This window comes from Scyliorhinus canicula, chromosome 15 (assembly GCF_902713615.1).
Source record: "Scyliorhinus canicula chromosome 15, sScyCan1.1, whole genome shotgun sequence".
NCBI classification, from domain to species: Eukaryota; Metazoa; Chordata; class Chondrichthyes; order Carcharhiniformes; family Scyliorhinidae; genus Scyliorhinus; species Scyliorhinus canicula.
In genome coordinates, this window is record NC_052160.1 from 84800020 (window position 1) to 84813550 (window position 13531).

At 51.6% G+C, this 13531-nt stretch overlaps 1 protein-coding gene across 4 annotated transcripts in view; it reads right to left on the bottom strand.

The window, feature by feature from the left end:
- Positions 1 to 13531, bottom strand: part of LOC119978411 (transcription factor ETV6-like) — a 134234-nt gene that overhangs the window by 107039 nt on the left and 13664 nt on the right. For 3 of the 4 annotated variants that reach the window (XM_038820042.1, XM_038820041.1, XM_038820039.1), the window contains exon 2: positions 4839 to 4971. In XM_038820042.1, coding sequence (XP_038675970.1) covers positions 4839 to 4971 — 133 coding nt within the window. The remainder of the gene's footprint in view (positions 1 to 4838; positions 4972 to 13531) is intronic. The other variant, XM_038820040.1, reaches the window with a different exon arrangement.

Consider the following 13531-nt stretch of genomic DNA (forward strand, 5'->3'; position numbering starts at 1 on the left):
CGCCTTCCGTCTCCGACGATCAGAAGCTGAGCCTCCTCCATGCCCGGGTGAGCCATCAAATCTCTGTACAACTCGAGGAAGCCTCCACTTAGGCAGGTGCCCTCGCGATGCTGAAGCGCCTATACGTATGACCCGTGAATGAGGTGTACATGCGGCATCTCCTCTCTACTCGCCGCCAACGCCCCGGGGAATCACTGAGTACCTATGCAACCTCAAAAGTCCTTGTGCGAAGTTACAACTACCAGGCCGTTACGGCCACTCAACATATGGACCTTACGTGGCTGGAATCAGGTCCAACTACCTGAGACAGTGCCTACTCGAGAAGGGTGCCCTGGAACTGGAAGAGACGGTAAAGCTAGTCTCCTCCCTAGAGGTAGCGTTCCAAAGCTTCAACGCGTTCCCGTCTGATCATGCGACTCCCTCCTGGACCCCCGACCAAAGAGTACCCCAGGCATGTGCCGCACGGCTGCCCGCCCAACATGGGGGGGCTACCTTGCTATTTCTGCGGCCAGCATCAGCACCCCAGGCAGCGCTACCCGGCCCGGAATGCGAACTGCAGCGACTGCGGGAATAAAGGACATTTTGCTAAGGTTTGCCTGGCCAGGTCCAAACCCTCAAAATCGCAGGCCCGACCCTCAGACTCACAGGCCCGCAGATCCCGCAGTGTAGCAGCTTGCCTGCCGGCTCCGCCCCCCGGACGCGTCATCGGTCTCGTGCTGTCCGTGGGGGCAGCCATCTCCAAGCCCGCACAACATGTGCGACTCACGGGGGCCGCCATCTTGGTCATCCTCGCCCCCGCGGCCCACCACGTGCAATTGGTGGGGGCCACCATCTTGGACGCCATCTTCCTCACCGCCCGACACATGCGACCGACGGGGGTAGCCATCTTGGGACCACCCCAGCATCTCCGACCACGCCGGCTACCCGTAACTCAGCGCGGTCACCCTGGACCAGTCACGACCCAAACACCTCCGAAGCTCCACGATGACCGTCCGGGTAAATGGACAAGAAACATCTTGCCTGTTCGGCTCCGGGAGCACAGAGAGCTTTATCCATCCAGACATGGTAAGACGCTGCTCGCTCTCAATGTTCCCGGCGCACCAAACCATCTCCCTCGCTTCTGGGTCGCACTCGGTGCAGATCCGGGGATGCACTACCGCAACCCGAGCAATACAGGGCCCCGAGTACGCCGACTTTAAGTTATATGCACTCCCCGACCTCTGCGCTCCTCTCCTGTTGGGACTGGATTTCCAGTGCAACCTCAAGAGCCTAACTCTGAAATTTGGCGGGCCCCTACCCCCACTTACCGTACGTAGCCTCGCAACATTAAAAGTCGACCCTCCCCCGCTCTTCGCAAATCTCACCGCCGACTGTAAGCCAGTTGCCACCAGAAGCAGGCGCTATAGCATTCAGGACAGGATTCTTATCAGGTCCGAGGTCCAGCGACTCTTGCGGGAGGGGATCATCGAGGCCAGCAATAGCCCCTGGAGAGCTCAGGTGGTGGTCGTCAGGACCGGGGAAAAGAACCGGATGGTTGTAGATTACAGCCAGACCATAAACCGGTACACGCCCCTCGATGCGTACCCCCTTCTCCGGATCACAGACATGGTTAACCAGATCGCACACTACCGAGTGTTCTCCACGGTGGATCTGAAGTCTGCGTACCACCAGCTCCCAATCCGCCCGGAGGACCGTCACTACACAGCCTTTGAGGCAGACGGCCGCCTCTTCCACTTCCTCCGGGTCCCCTTCGGCGTCACAAACGGGGTTTTGGTCTTAAAAAGAACCATGGACCGAATGGTGGACCAGTACGGGCTGCGGGCCACATTTCCGTACTTGGACAACGTCACCATCTGCGGCTATGCTCAGCAGGACCACGATGCCAACTTCCAGAGATTTCTCCAAACCACCCAAACCCTTAACCTCACTTACAACAAGGAGAAATGCGTTTTCCGCTCAACCAGACTAGCCATCCTTGGCTACGACGTGGAAATTGGGGTTCTAGCACCCGATCCCAACCGTATGTGCCCCCTCCTGCAACTCCCCCTTTCCCACTGCCCCAAGGCCCTGAAAAGGTGCCTCCGGTTCTTTTCCTATTACACCCAGTGGGTCCCCAACTATGCGGACAAAGCCCGCCCACTAATCAAAGCCACACCTTCCCGCTGGCGGCCGAGGCCCACCAGGCCTTCAGCTGCATCAAGGCGGACATCGCCAAAGCCGCAATGCGCACGGTGGACGAGTCCGTCCCCTTCCAGGTGGAGAGCGACGCGTCAGAGGTCGCCCTCGCCGCTACCCTCAATCAGGCAGGCAGGCCAGTAACATTTTTTTCACGCACCCTCACCGCCTCTGAAATTCGATACTCCTCGGTTGAAAAAGAAGCCCAAGGCATCGTGGAAGCCGTACGGCACTGGAGGCACTGCCTCGCTGGTAGGAGGTTTACCCTCATCACCGACCAACGATCGGTAGCCTTCATGTTCGACAATACGCTGCGGGGCAAAATCAAGAATGATAAGAACTTGATGTGGAGGATCGAACTCTCCACCTATAACTACGATATAGTATATCGTCCTGGGAAGCTCCACGAGCCCCAGATACACTGTCCCGTGGCACGTCCACCAGCGCGCAAGATGACCGACCCCGGGCTATCCACGATGACCTCTGCCACCCGGGGGGTCACCCGGCTTCTCCACAACATCAAGGCCCACAACCTGCTCTACTCCACTGCTCTACTCCACAGAGCCATGACCGGGACTGCCTGATCTGCGTGGACTGCAAGCCACACTTCTATCGCCCATATAAGGCCCAGCTGGTAAAGGCATCCCGGCCCTTTCAGCGCCTCAGTATCGATTTCAAAGGGCCCCTCCCCTGCACCAACCGCAACACATATTTCCTCAACGTCATTGACGAATTCTCCCGCTTCCCCTTTGCAATCCCCTGCCCCGACATGACAGCTGCCACCGTCATTAAAGCCTACATAGTGTGTTCACCCTGTTTGGTTTCCCCACGTTCATTCAGTGACCAGGGCTCGTCGTTCATGAGTGACGAACTGCGTCAGTACCTGCTTGGTAAGGGCATCGCTTCGAGCAGGACTACCAGCTATAACCCCCAGGGAAACGGGCAGGTGGAGAGGGAGAACGCGATGGTCTGGAAGGCCGTCCTCCTGACCCTACGGTCTAGGAATCTCCCAGTCTCCCACTGGCAGGAGGTCCTCCCCGACGCACTCCACTCTATTAGGTCCCTCCTTTACACGGCCACAAACAAGACCCCTCATGTCCGCCTGTTTGTTTTCCCCAGGCCACCTCCGGGGCCTCGCTTCCGTCCTGGCTGAAGACACCGGGGCCCTACTCCGCAAACAGGTCAGGAGCCATAAGTCCGACCCCCTGGTCGAGAGGGTCCAGCTCCTACACACCAACCCCCAGTACGCATACATAGAACACCCCGATGGCCGACAGGATACGGTTTTCCTCCGGGACCTAGCGCCCGCAGGTTCCACTACCACTGCCACCCCAACTTACCCCGCCCAACCTACACCGACCAGCGCTCCCGCCCCTACGTGGCACCCGCACCCCCTCCCGTCCCCCATTCCCCCTTCACCAACCCACAGGAACGAAGCTCCAGAAGACATGCTGCCGGTGTCCGCATCTGTACCCGAACCGGCAACTTCACTACCCATGCCAGCATGGATGAGTTCGATACCCGGGCCAGCTGCAATACCAGAGCTTCGGCGATCACAGCGCATGATCCGGGCGCCAGACAGACTGAACTTGTGAACACTTCACCCCCGCCGGGCTTCATTTTTTTAACAGGGGGTGAATGTGGTGAACTTATTGCAGTAACCATTCACCATATATGTAACATGCTTTTGCCCATGAGGACTCCACCTATGGACCATTGTAAGGTATTACCTTAATGTTGGTGCCTTTGTGGGCTCTGCCCTGGGCTCCTCTCCTTGAGGGGAGATATAAAGAGCAGTAGCCCTGTAGGCGGCTCTCAGTAGCAGAGCAGTCGCAGGCAGGCACTGTTCTCATCGATTAAAGCCACAGTTTACATCTACTCTCTGTTTCGCGTGAATTGATGGTTGCATCAGAGGTCGAAGAGAACAATCCGGCCTCCAGATAGACTGAATATGTAATGACCCCATGTCACCCCCGCTGGACTTGATTTTTTTAACAGGAGATGAATGTGGTGAATGTATTCACCTAATGCATGTATGTTACTGTAACCTATGACCTGGAAGCGGTGATACGAGCTACTTCCAGGTACTGTACTGTAACCCCGGTGGGCTCCACCTCTGGCACCGCCCTCACCGGGGCCATATATAGACCGGCCATCTGTGGGCGGCATTCACCTGTATAACCGACTCTGCCGAGGCAAGTTCATGATTAATAAAGCCTAATGTTTATTCGCTCTCGCTGCCTCTCAGTGAATTGAAGGTAGATCAGTACGATAGTGCAGTTTAAGGGGTGTCTTGACAAATACAAATATGATGGGATTAGAGGGATACAGACCATGTGGAAGGTTTTAGGTTAGACGGGCAGCATGGTCGGCACAGGTTTGGAGGGCCGAGGGGCCGGTTCCAGTGCTGTACTTCTCTTTGTTCTTTGGAGTACACATTTGTATCCATATGTGCTGTATATGTAGAATTGTTTTTTTCTGGTGATATTGGCCAAATGTAATAGTGTCACGAGGATTTGGCCCCTGGGTTATTTTTCAGACTGGGGAACAAGGGCAACTGGAATACGAGGTAAAATTTTACAAAGCGGGTTACACTGTAGCATCTCATCAGCTCAAAATGCCACGCATACAGAATGTGCAATGATTATACAATCGATACTCACTCAACTTCCTGGGCAAGTGGCTGAGCTCACCCTGAGAGTTACTGTGGACGGTGTTGGCTGGGCTGGGTTGAACCAGTGGAGAGTCCGCCCTTGGCATTGGGCTGCGGGTTGGCACTTCACACACTTGCTCTTTCTGGGGAAACAAAAATCTAAATTCGATGACAGTTTCCACAGCTCAAAAAAAACGGGTACAGTGCTTTCGTGCTGACCAATACAATCACACCTGGGCTGCATGGAGAACACTGCACAGTTAACTGTTATCCCCACCACTGAATGAAGACAAACCACCCAGAAAGAATTACGTCACAAGTTCTGCCTGGCAATATTCAATCCTCATTCCTTTATAAATGAAGTTGACCCATTTTGTGTGACACCAGGATCTATCAATCAAATTAACGGGCTTCCTCCATTCAGACATCATGAATTCTCCTTGGGGGGGGGGGGGGGGGGGCTGCTGTCGTTGAGGAAAACAGGGAATGGGGAGCCAATGATGGGATACTAATTGACATAGTTAAGCCCCAAAAAGGGGTAATCTTGCAGCTTTGCCGACATTTTGCATGTGGCACTCAGCTCAATGGAGGCAACTTCCCTGTTGCAGGCTGGTGAGCCGGGTGGAGGCAGGGGGAGGCATCAGAGCTGGTAGATCCATTCCACCAAGAGCGGGCTGCCAGCATCAAGTGCCGCAATTGGTGCTCAGTTCAATCCAAAATAGGGCGTTCCTCTCCATTCACATGTTGATGGACCCTCAAGGTCCTCGCTCTGAATCTGTAACAACCACCTCTGATTGGGCCTGCAACATCAAGAGCCCACTGCTGTCTTTGATTGGACAGTGAGTGTGGAGCTGGCCAATTCGGAGGCTGCGTCCGGGAAGATTGCTCTGCTGGTCTCGCTCATGGCCAGTGTGGGCTCAGGACCCCCATCTGGTCCCAAGGTCAGGGTCCCAAAGCCCCCAGGAACATCCGGCCCACAGTTTCATCCTGCAGAAACCAGCCAAACTGTACATGCGAGTCCTGTTGGTCAATTTCAGACTTCTCAGGCTAGCTGAATCTAGGCTCGGGTCTCGTAGAATCATGGTTTGCATGTCCTCCCCGTGCCTGTGTGGCTTTCCTAGGGTGCTCTGGTTTCCTCCCACAGTCCAAAGATGTGCAGGTTAGGTGGATTGGCCATGATAAATTACCCCTTAGTGTCCAAAGGTGTGCAGATTAAGTGTGGTTACGGGGAGAGGGCAGGGGAGTGGGCCGAAGTGACGTGCTCTTGGTAGGGTTGGTACAGTCTTGAAGGGCCGAATGGCCTCTTTCTGCACTATCGGGATTCTATGGTTGTGATAGTGGACTCTTCGTCCAAAGGAGTCCTACCACAGTTGCTCGAGGATTTGGATTCTGTTTAAAAAAAACTGTTCATTAATATTCTTTAGAGAACAAACTTTTACCCATCCTGACCCACACATGAAACTAGTGGGGAACATAAAAACTGACTGTAAAAGTTTCCCTAGGTAAGTAGAAAAAAAGATTTTAAAAAAAAAAACATTTTATTAGGGCATTGATGATTTTATAATGACAAAAAATACAAATACAAATGCAAACATAATTCAGTGCATGACACCCACCCCCCCAACAAACAACCATACCCAGCCAACATGGCTTATACATACAATTCCCCCATCCCTCCATCTCCTCTCACTAATCCCACCTAAACTAAACTAACTACCCCTGCCCCCCTCCAAAAATTCTCTTCCACCCCCCCCCCCCCCCCCCCCCCCCCCCCATTGCATCTTCTACCAGTTTAGTTTTCCCTGAATAAGTCGAGAAACGGCTGGCTCCTCCGAATGAACCCTAACGTTGATCCTCTCAGGACGAACTTAATTTTCTCAAGTCTGAGAAACCCAGCCATGTCGTTAACCATACCCCCGATTTTGGGGGCTCCCGAGTCCCTCCAGTATAATAGGATCCGTCTCCGGGCTACCAAGGAGGCAAAGGCCAAAACGTCAGCTTCTATTAGTGGAATTTTTTGAGGACATTACCAGTGTGGTAGATAACGGGGAGCCAATGGATGTGGTATATCTGGATTTCCAGAAAGCCTTTGACAAGGTGCCACATAAAGGGTTGCTGCATAAGATAAAGATGCATGACATTAAGGGTAAAGTAGTAGCATGGATAGAGGATTGGTTAATTAATAGAAAGCAAAGAGTGGGGATTAATGGATGTTTCTCTGGTTGGCAATCAGTAGCTACTGGTGTCCCTCAGGGATCAGTGTTGGGCCCACAATTGTTCACAATTTACATAGATAATTTGGAGTTGGGGACCAAATGCAATGTGTCCAAGTTTGTAGACGACACTAAGATGAGTGGTAAAGCAAAAAGTGCAGTGGATACTGGACGTCTACAGAGGGATTTGGATAGGTTAAGTGAATGGTCTAGGGTCTGGCAGATGGAATACAATGTTGACAAATGTGAGGTTATCCATTTTGGTAGGAATAACAGCAAAATGGATTATTATTTAAATGGCAAAATATTAAAACATGCTACTGTGCAGAGAGACTTGGGTGTGCTAGTGCATGAGTCGCAAAAAGTTGGTTTACAGGTGCAACAGGTGATTAAGAAGGCAAATGGAATTTTGTCCTTCATTGCTACAGGAATGGAGTTTAAGACTAGGGAGGTTATGCTGCAATTGTATAAGGTGTTAGTGAGGCCACACCTGGAGTATTGTGTTCAGTTTTGGTCTCCTTACCTGAGAAAGAACATACTGGCACTGGAGGGTGTGCAGAGGAGATTCACTAGGTTAATCCCAGAGCTGAAGGGGTTGGACTATGAGGAGAGGTTGAGTAGACTGGGACTGTACTCGTTGGAATTTAGAAGGATGAGGGGGGATCTTATAGAAACGTATAAAATTATGTAGGGAATAGATAGGATAGATGCGGGCAGATTGTTTCCACTGGTGGGTGAAAGCAGAACTAGGGGGCATAGCCTCAAAATAAGGGGAAGTAGATTTAGGACTGAGTTTAGGAGGAACCTCTTCACTCAAAGGGTTGTGAATCTACCAAATTCCTTGCCCAGTGAAGCAGTTGAGGCTCCTTCATTAAATGTTTTTAAGATAAAGATAGATAGTTTTTTGAAGAATAAAGGGATTAAGGGTTATGGTGTTTGGGCCGGAAAGTGGAGCTGAGTCCACAAAAGATCAGCCATGATCTCATTGAATCCAGAGCAGGCTCGAGTGGCCAGATGGTCTATTCCTGCTCCTAATTCTTATGTTCTTATGTTCTCGTCCCCTGGACTCCCGGGTCTTCCAACACTCCAAAGATCGCCACCTCTGGACTCAGGGCCACCCTTGTTTTTAGCACCGTGGACATGGCGTCGGCAAATCCCTACCAAATACCCGAGCTTTGGAAATGCCCAAATCATGGGGACATGATTTTTGGGCCTTCCCGCACTTGTCCTCCACCCCAAAATACCTGCTCATCCGGGCCACCGTCATGTGTGCCCGGGGGACCACCTTGAATTGTATCAGGCTGAGCCTGGCACATGATGAGGATGTGTTGACTCTACTCAGAGCATCCTCCCACAGACCTGTCTCTTCTAGCTCCTTACCCAGCTCATCTTCCCGCTTGTGCTTTACCTCCCTTACCTTGGTTCCCTCCCACTCCATTTCCAAGACCTTCCCTTCCACCACTCCCATTTTCGAAACTACTTATTCTGTATCCCCTGTGGCGGTAGAAGCGGAAAGATCGAAACCTGCCTTCTTACAAAGTCTCCCGCCTGCAGAAAACAAAACCTATTCCCACCCGGCAATTCAAACTCCTCCTCCAAATCCTCCAAACGAGGAAAGCTCCCATCAATGAACAGATCCCCCAGCCTCTCAGTCCCTGCTGTCTGCCACCCCGAAACCCCCATCCGTCCTCCCTGGCACAAACCAGTGATTGCCACAAAATGGAGCCCACACCGATGCTCCCTCCACTCCCATATGCTTCCGCCACTGCCATCATACCCTCAGAGACGCCACCGTCACTGGACATGTGGAGGACCAAGCCAGCGAGAATGGTAGAGTTGCCGTTACCAGCGCTCCTAAACTCTAGATGGCCTCCCTCACCCGCACACACACCTCCTCATCTGCTAACAGTCCTACAGCCAATCTCCAGTGCGGGCGCTGGCCCCCTTCCTTGCTCACCCATAAATCCATCCACTGTGGGGCATGGTCCAACACAACAATCGCCGAATATTCTGCATCTTCCACCACCGCCGGGAAAGCCCCTGACCAAAACAAAAAAAATCGATCCGGGAGTAAACTTTGTGCACAGGGGAGAAAAAATAAAACTCCTTCGATCTTGGCCGTCCAAACCTCCACGGATCTACCCCTCCAACCTGTTCCATAAACTCATTTAGTCCTTTGCGGCAGTTGGCACCCACCCGGTCCTTGAACTCGACCAATCCAACCTCGGATCTATACCGTATTAAAGTACCCTCGCATGATCAGCCTATGCGAGTCCAGGTACGGGATCTTCCCCAACACCCGCCTCATAAACCCTGCGTCACCCCAGTTTGGTGCATAGATATTCACTAATATCACCGGCATCCCCTCCAACTTCCCAATCACCATAACGTACCTACCCCACAAGTCTGCTACTATGCTCCCTACCTCATATGACACCCGCTTATTGATGAAAATATGCTATGCCTAATTTTAGAGTCTAGCCCCAAATGAAAAACCTGCCCAACCCACCCCTTCCTCAGCCTAGTCTGATCCACCACCCTCAGGTGCGTCTCCTGTAACATTGCCATGTCCGCCTTTAAGCTCTTCAGATGCGCAAACACACGAGCACTCTTGACCGGCCCATTCAACTCTCTCACGTTCCAGGTGATCAACCATAACCCTTCGTAGGCCAGCTTCAGAGCCCGCGACCCGCAAGTCTTCAGGCCCGCCCTCGGGCACTGACCGTCATCGACCCCCAGTCTGTCTCCAAGCGCCAGTCCCTCTCCTGTCAGCAGATCAATGCCCCCCCATAACAAAATAACAAATCCAACCCCCCTTAACAAGCTTATCACCTGCTTGCCCTGACTCCGTGAGCTAGCCCGCCCAGCTAGCTTGGTAGCTGCCACCCACGGCGCCAAGCATCCTACCTCCATTCATATCCCACCCCCAGCTCGAACATACAAATTCAAACATTACAAATCCCCAACAAACACAAAGAAGAAAATTGCACCCACCATCTCCCCTTAAGAACAAAATTAACCTGCATACAAAACTAAGCAACAGCCCCAAATTTAGTACAAAATACATACAAAACCAGAAGAAAAAGGAGATTTTGCAGCAGATCAAAACCACAGCTACTCGCCCCAAGTTGAATGTCCTCCATCACCTGCTAGTCCCCTGTCATTAACAAAGTTCATCGCCTCACCTGGCGATCCAAAGTAAAGTTTCTGGCCCTCATAAGTGACTCACAGACGTGCTGGGTACAGCATACCAAACTTCGCTCTCTTCTTAAAAAGAGGGCTAATTTCACTTTGTTAAAACTCGGCCTTCTTTTGGCCAGTTCCGCACCCAAATCCTGGTAGATATGCAACGCGTTGCCTTCCCACGAACAGCTCCTCGTCTGCCTGGCCCACCTCAAGATCTGCTTCTTGTCCGGGAACTGATGCATTTGCAGCACCATTGCCCTCGGCGGCTCATTCCTCAGCGGCTTCTTCATAAGCGCCCTGTCCACCTCCAAGGGCCGAGCAAATGCACCTTCCCCCAGCAGCTTCTCGAACATACACGCCACATATGCACCTGTGTCCAATCCCTTGCTGCCCTCCGGCAGGCCAACGATCCTCAGGTTCTGCCTGTGCGATCTGTTCTCCAGATCCTCCACTTCCTCTTGCAGTCTCTTCTGTTGGTCCTTCATCAGCCCTATCTCCACCGCCATCACGGCTAGCTAGTCATCGTGCTCAGCCACCGCCTCTCCCACCTTCTGGATCTCCTGGCCCTGGGCTTCCAATCACTGCTCCACACGATCAATCTCCGTCTTAATCTGATCCAGGTATTCCATTCTTTGCTGAGAAAATTTCTCCTGGAGAAAGTCCACCAGCTGTTCCGTTGACCACTGGTACGGTAGCACAGTGGTTATCACAGTTGCTGCACAGCTCCAGGGTCCCTGGTTCGATTGCCAGCTTGGGTTACAGTCTGTGCAGTGTCTGCACGTTCTCCCTGTGTCTGTGTGGGTTTCCTCCGGGTGCTCTGGTTTCCTCCCAAAGTCCAAAGATATGCAGGTTAGGTGGATTGGCCCTGATAAATTGCCCTTAGTGTCCAAAAAAGGTTAGGTGGGGTTACTGCGTTACGGGAATAGGATAGGCTTAAGTGGGTGCTCTTTCCAAGGGCCGGTGCAGACTTGATGGCACAAAGGGCCTCCTTCTGCACTGCAAATTCTATGATTCTATGAAGACAGGAATAATGGGCAGGATTCTCCCAACAGGCGGCTAAGTGCCGACGTCGAATTAAAAACGGGAGTGTTTTACTCCGCCGTCGGCGCCCGTTCCGGGAACCCATTCTGCGGCCCGCAGGGGGCTAGGACGGCACTGGAGTGGCCTCCACTGCCCCAGCTGCCGATCCCGGCCGATCCTGGCCTGAACCCGGCGCCGCGGTTGCCTCATGCGCAGTTGAGCCGGCGCCAACTAGCGCATGCACAGGGGTACAGGAGCCAGCACGGAGGAAAGGAGGCCGGGGGGCAGAGAGGCCAGCCCGCCGATTGGTGGGCCCGATCGCAGGCCAGGCCACTATGGATGCCCCCACTCGGGGTCGGACCCCCCCATAGGCTGAAGGAAATTAGTATTAGTAAAGAATGGTTTGGGGGAAATTAATGGGATTGAAAGCGGACAGATCTCCAGGATTCTTAAAGATAATCCCAGAGTACTTAAGGAAGTGGCCTTAGAAATAGTAGATTTATTGGTGGTCATTTTCCAAAAGTCTTTGGACTCTGGAATGGTTCTTACAGATAGGAGGGTAGCGAATGTAACCCCACTATTCAAAAAGGGAAGTAAAGAGAAGACAGCGAATTATAGACCAGTGAGCCTCATGTTGGTACTAGGGAAGTTGCTGCAGTCAATTATCAAGGATTTCATAGAACAGCATTTGGAAAGCAGTGGTGTAATTAGATGAAAGGAAAATCATACTTGACAAAATCGACTAAAATTCTTCGAAGATGTAACTAATTGAGTTGACCAGGGAGAACCGGTGGGTGTGGTTTATTTCGACTTTCAGAAGACTTTCGGCAAGGTCTCACATATCAGATTAATTTGTAAAATTAAAGTGCATGGATTACGGGTAATGTCTTGAGAGAGATATAAAGCTGGTTAGCAGATAGGAAGCAAAAAGTTGAAATAAATGGGTCTTTTTCTGATTGGAGGCAGTGACTAGTGGGGTACCACAGGGACCTGTATTAGAACTCCAACTCTTCACATTATATATTAATGATTTGGACGAGGGAACAAATATATTGGCCGGGATTCTCTTAGCCCGCGCCAGGTCGGAGAACCCCCGGAGGGCGCGAGCATCCGCCACACCGCTCCGACGCCGGCGTCAACACTTGCCCGCGTTATCGGTGAATCCCGGCTATTATCCCCAAATTTGCTGGCTTTTAAAGCAGACCAAGCAGGCCAGCAGCACGGTTCGATTCCCGTACCAGCCTCCCCGGACAGGCGCCGGAATGTGGCGACTAGGGGCTTTTCACAGTAACTTCATTGAAGCCTACTCGTGCAGGCTGGGAGGGCCGAAGGGCCTGTTCCTGTGCTGTAATTTTCTTTGTTCTTTGTACTCGTGACAATAAGCGATTTTCATTTCATTTTCATATGGAGGGAAAGCAAAATCAGGGTGTTGAACTTGATCATAATGAATGGCAGAGGAGGCTCGAAGGGCCGATTAGCATCCTCCTGCTTCTATTTTCTATGTTTTTATGTTCAATGTGCTTGACTCTTAACTCCAAAGTGGAGGAGCAATCGATTCCATTATATCTAACCTCAAGGGCAACAAACACCACCCATGCCAATAATAAACACAACCCAAGAACAATATAAAACATGTTCGTGAAATAAAGACAACGGTGCGGAGAATGGCATTCCCAATGATGGCCACACCCAGTGTTGTGTTTGATGGTCCATTCCCACTCCCTCATCTAGAATACTCAGTGCAACTTCGGTCTCCATGTTCAAGGAAGGATATACTTGCATTGGAAGCTGTACAGGGAATGCTCACTAGATTGGTCCCTGGGAAGAAAGGGTTGTCCTATGATGTGAGGCTGAGAAAACTGGGTCTATATTCTCTGGAGTTTAGAAGAATGAGAGGTGATCTCACTGAAACAGTCAATATTATGAAGGATAGATTCAGGGTTGTTTCCCTTGGCTGAGATTTTTAAAACATGGGCAGAGTTTTAGGTCAAGGGGCCAATAATTTTGGAATGCAATCGGGAGCGATTTCTTCAGAATATAGAACAGGGGTGGGCAAACTTTTCCGTGCAAGGGCCACATTCAGAAATTCACAATTTTAAAGGGCCGCATAGTATATTAAGTAAAATAATTACTTCACCCGGTTACGATTCTGGGCGCCTCATATAGAACATAGAACAGTACAGCACAAAACAGGCCCTTCGGCTCTCGATGTTGTGCCGAGCAATGATCACCCTACTCAAGTCAACATATCCACCCTATACCAGTAAGTAACCCAACAGCCCCC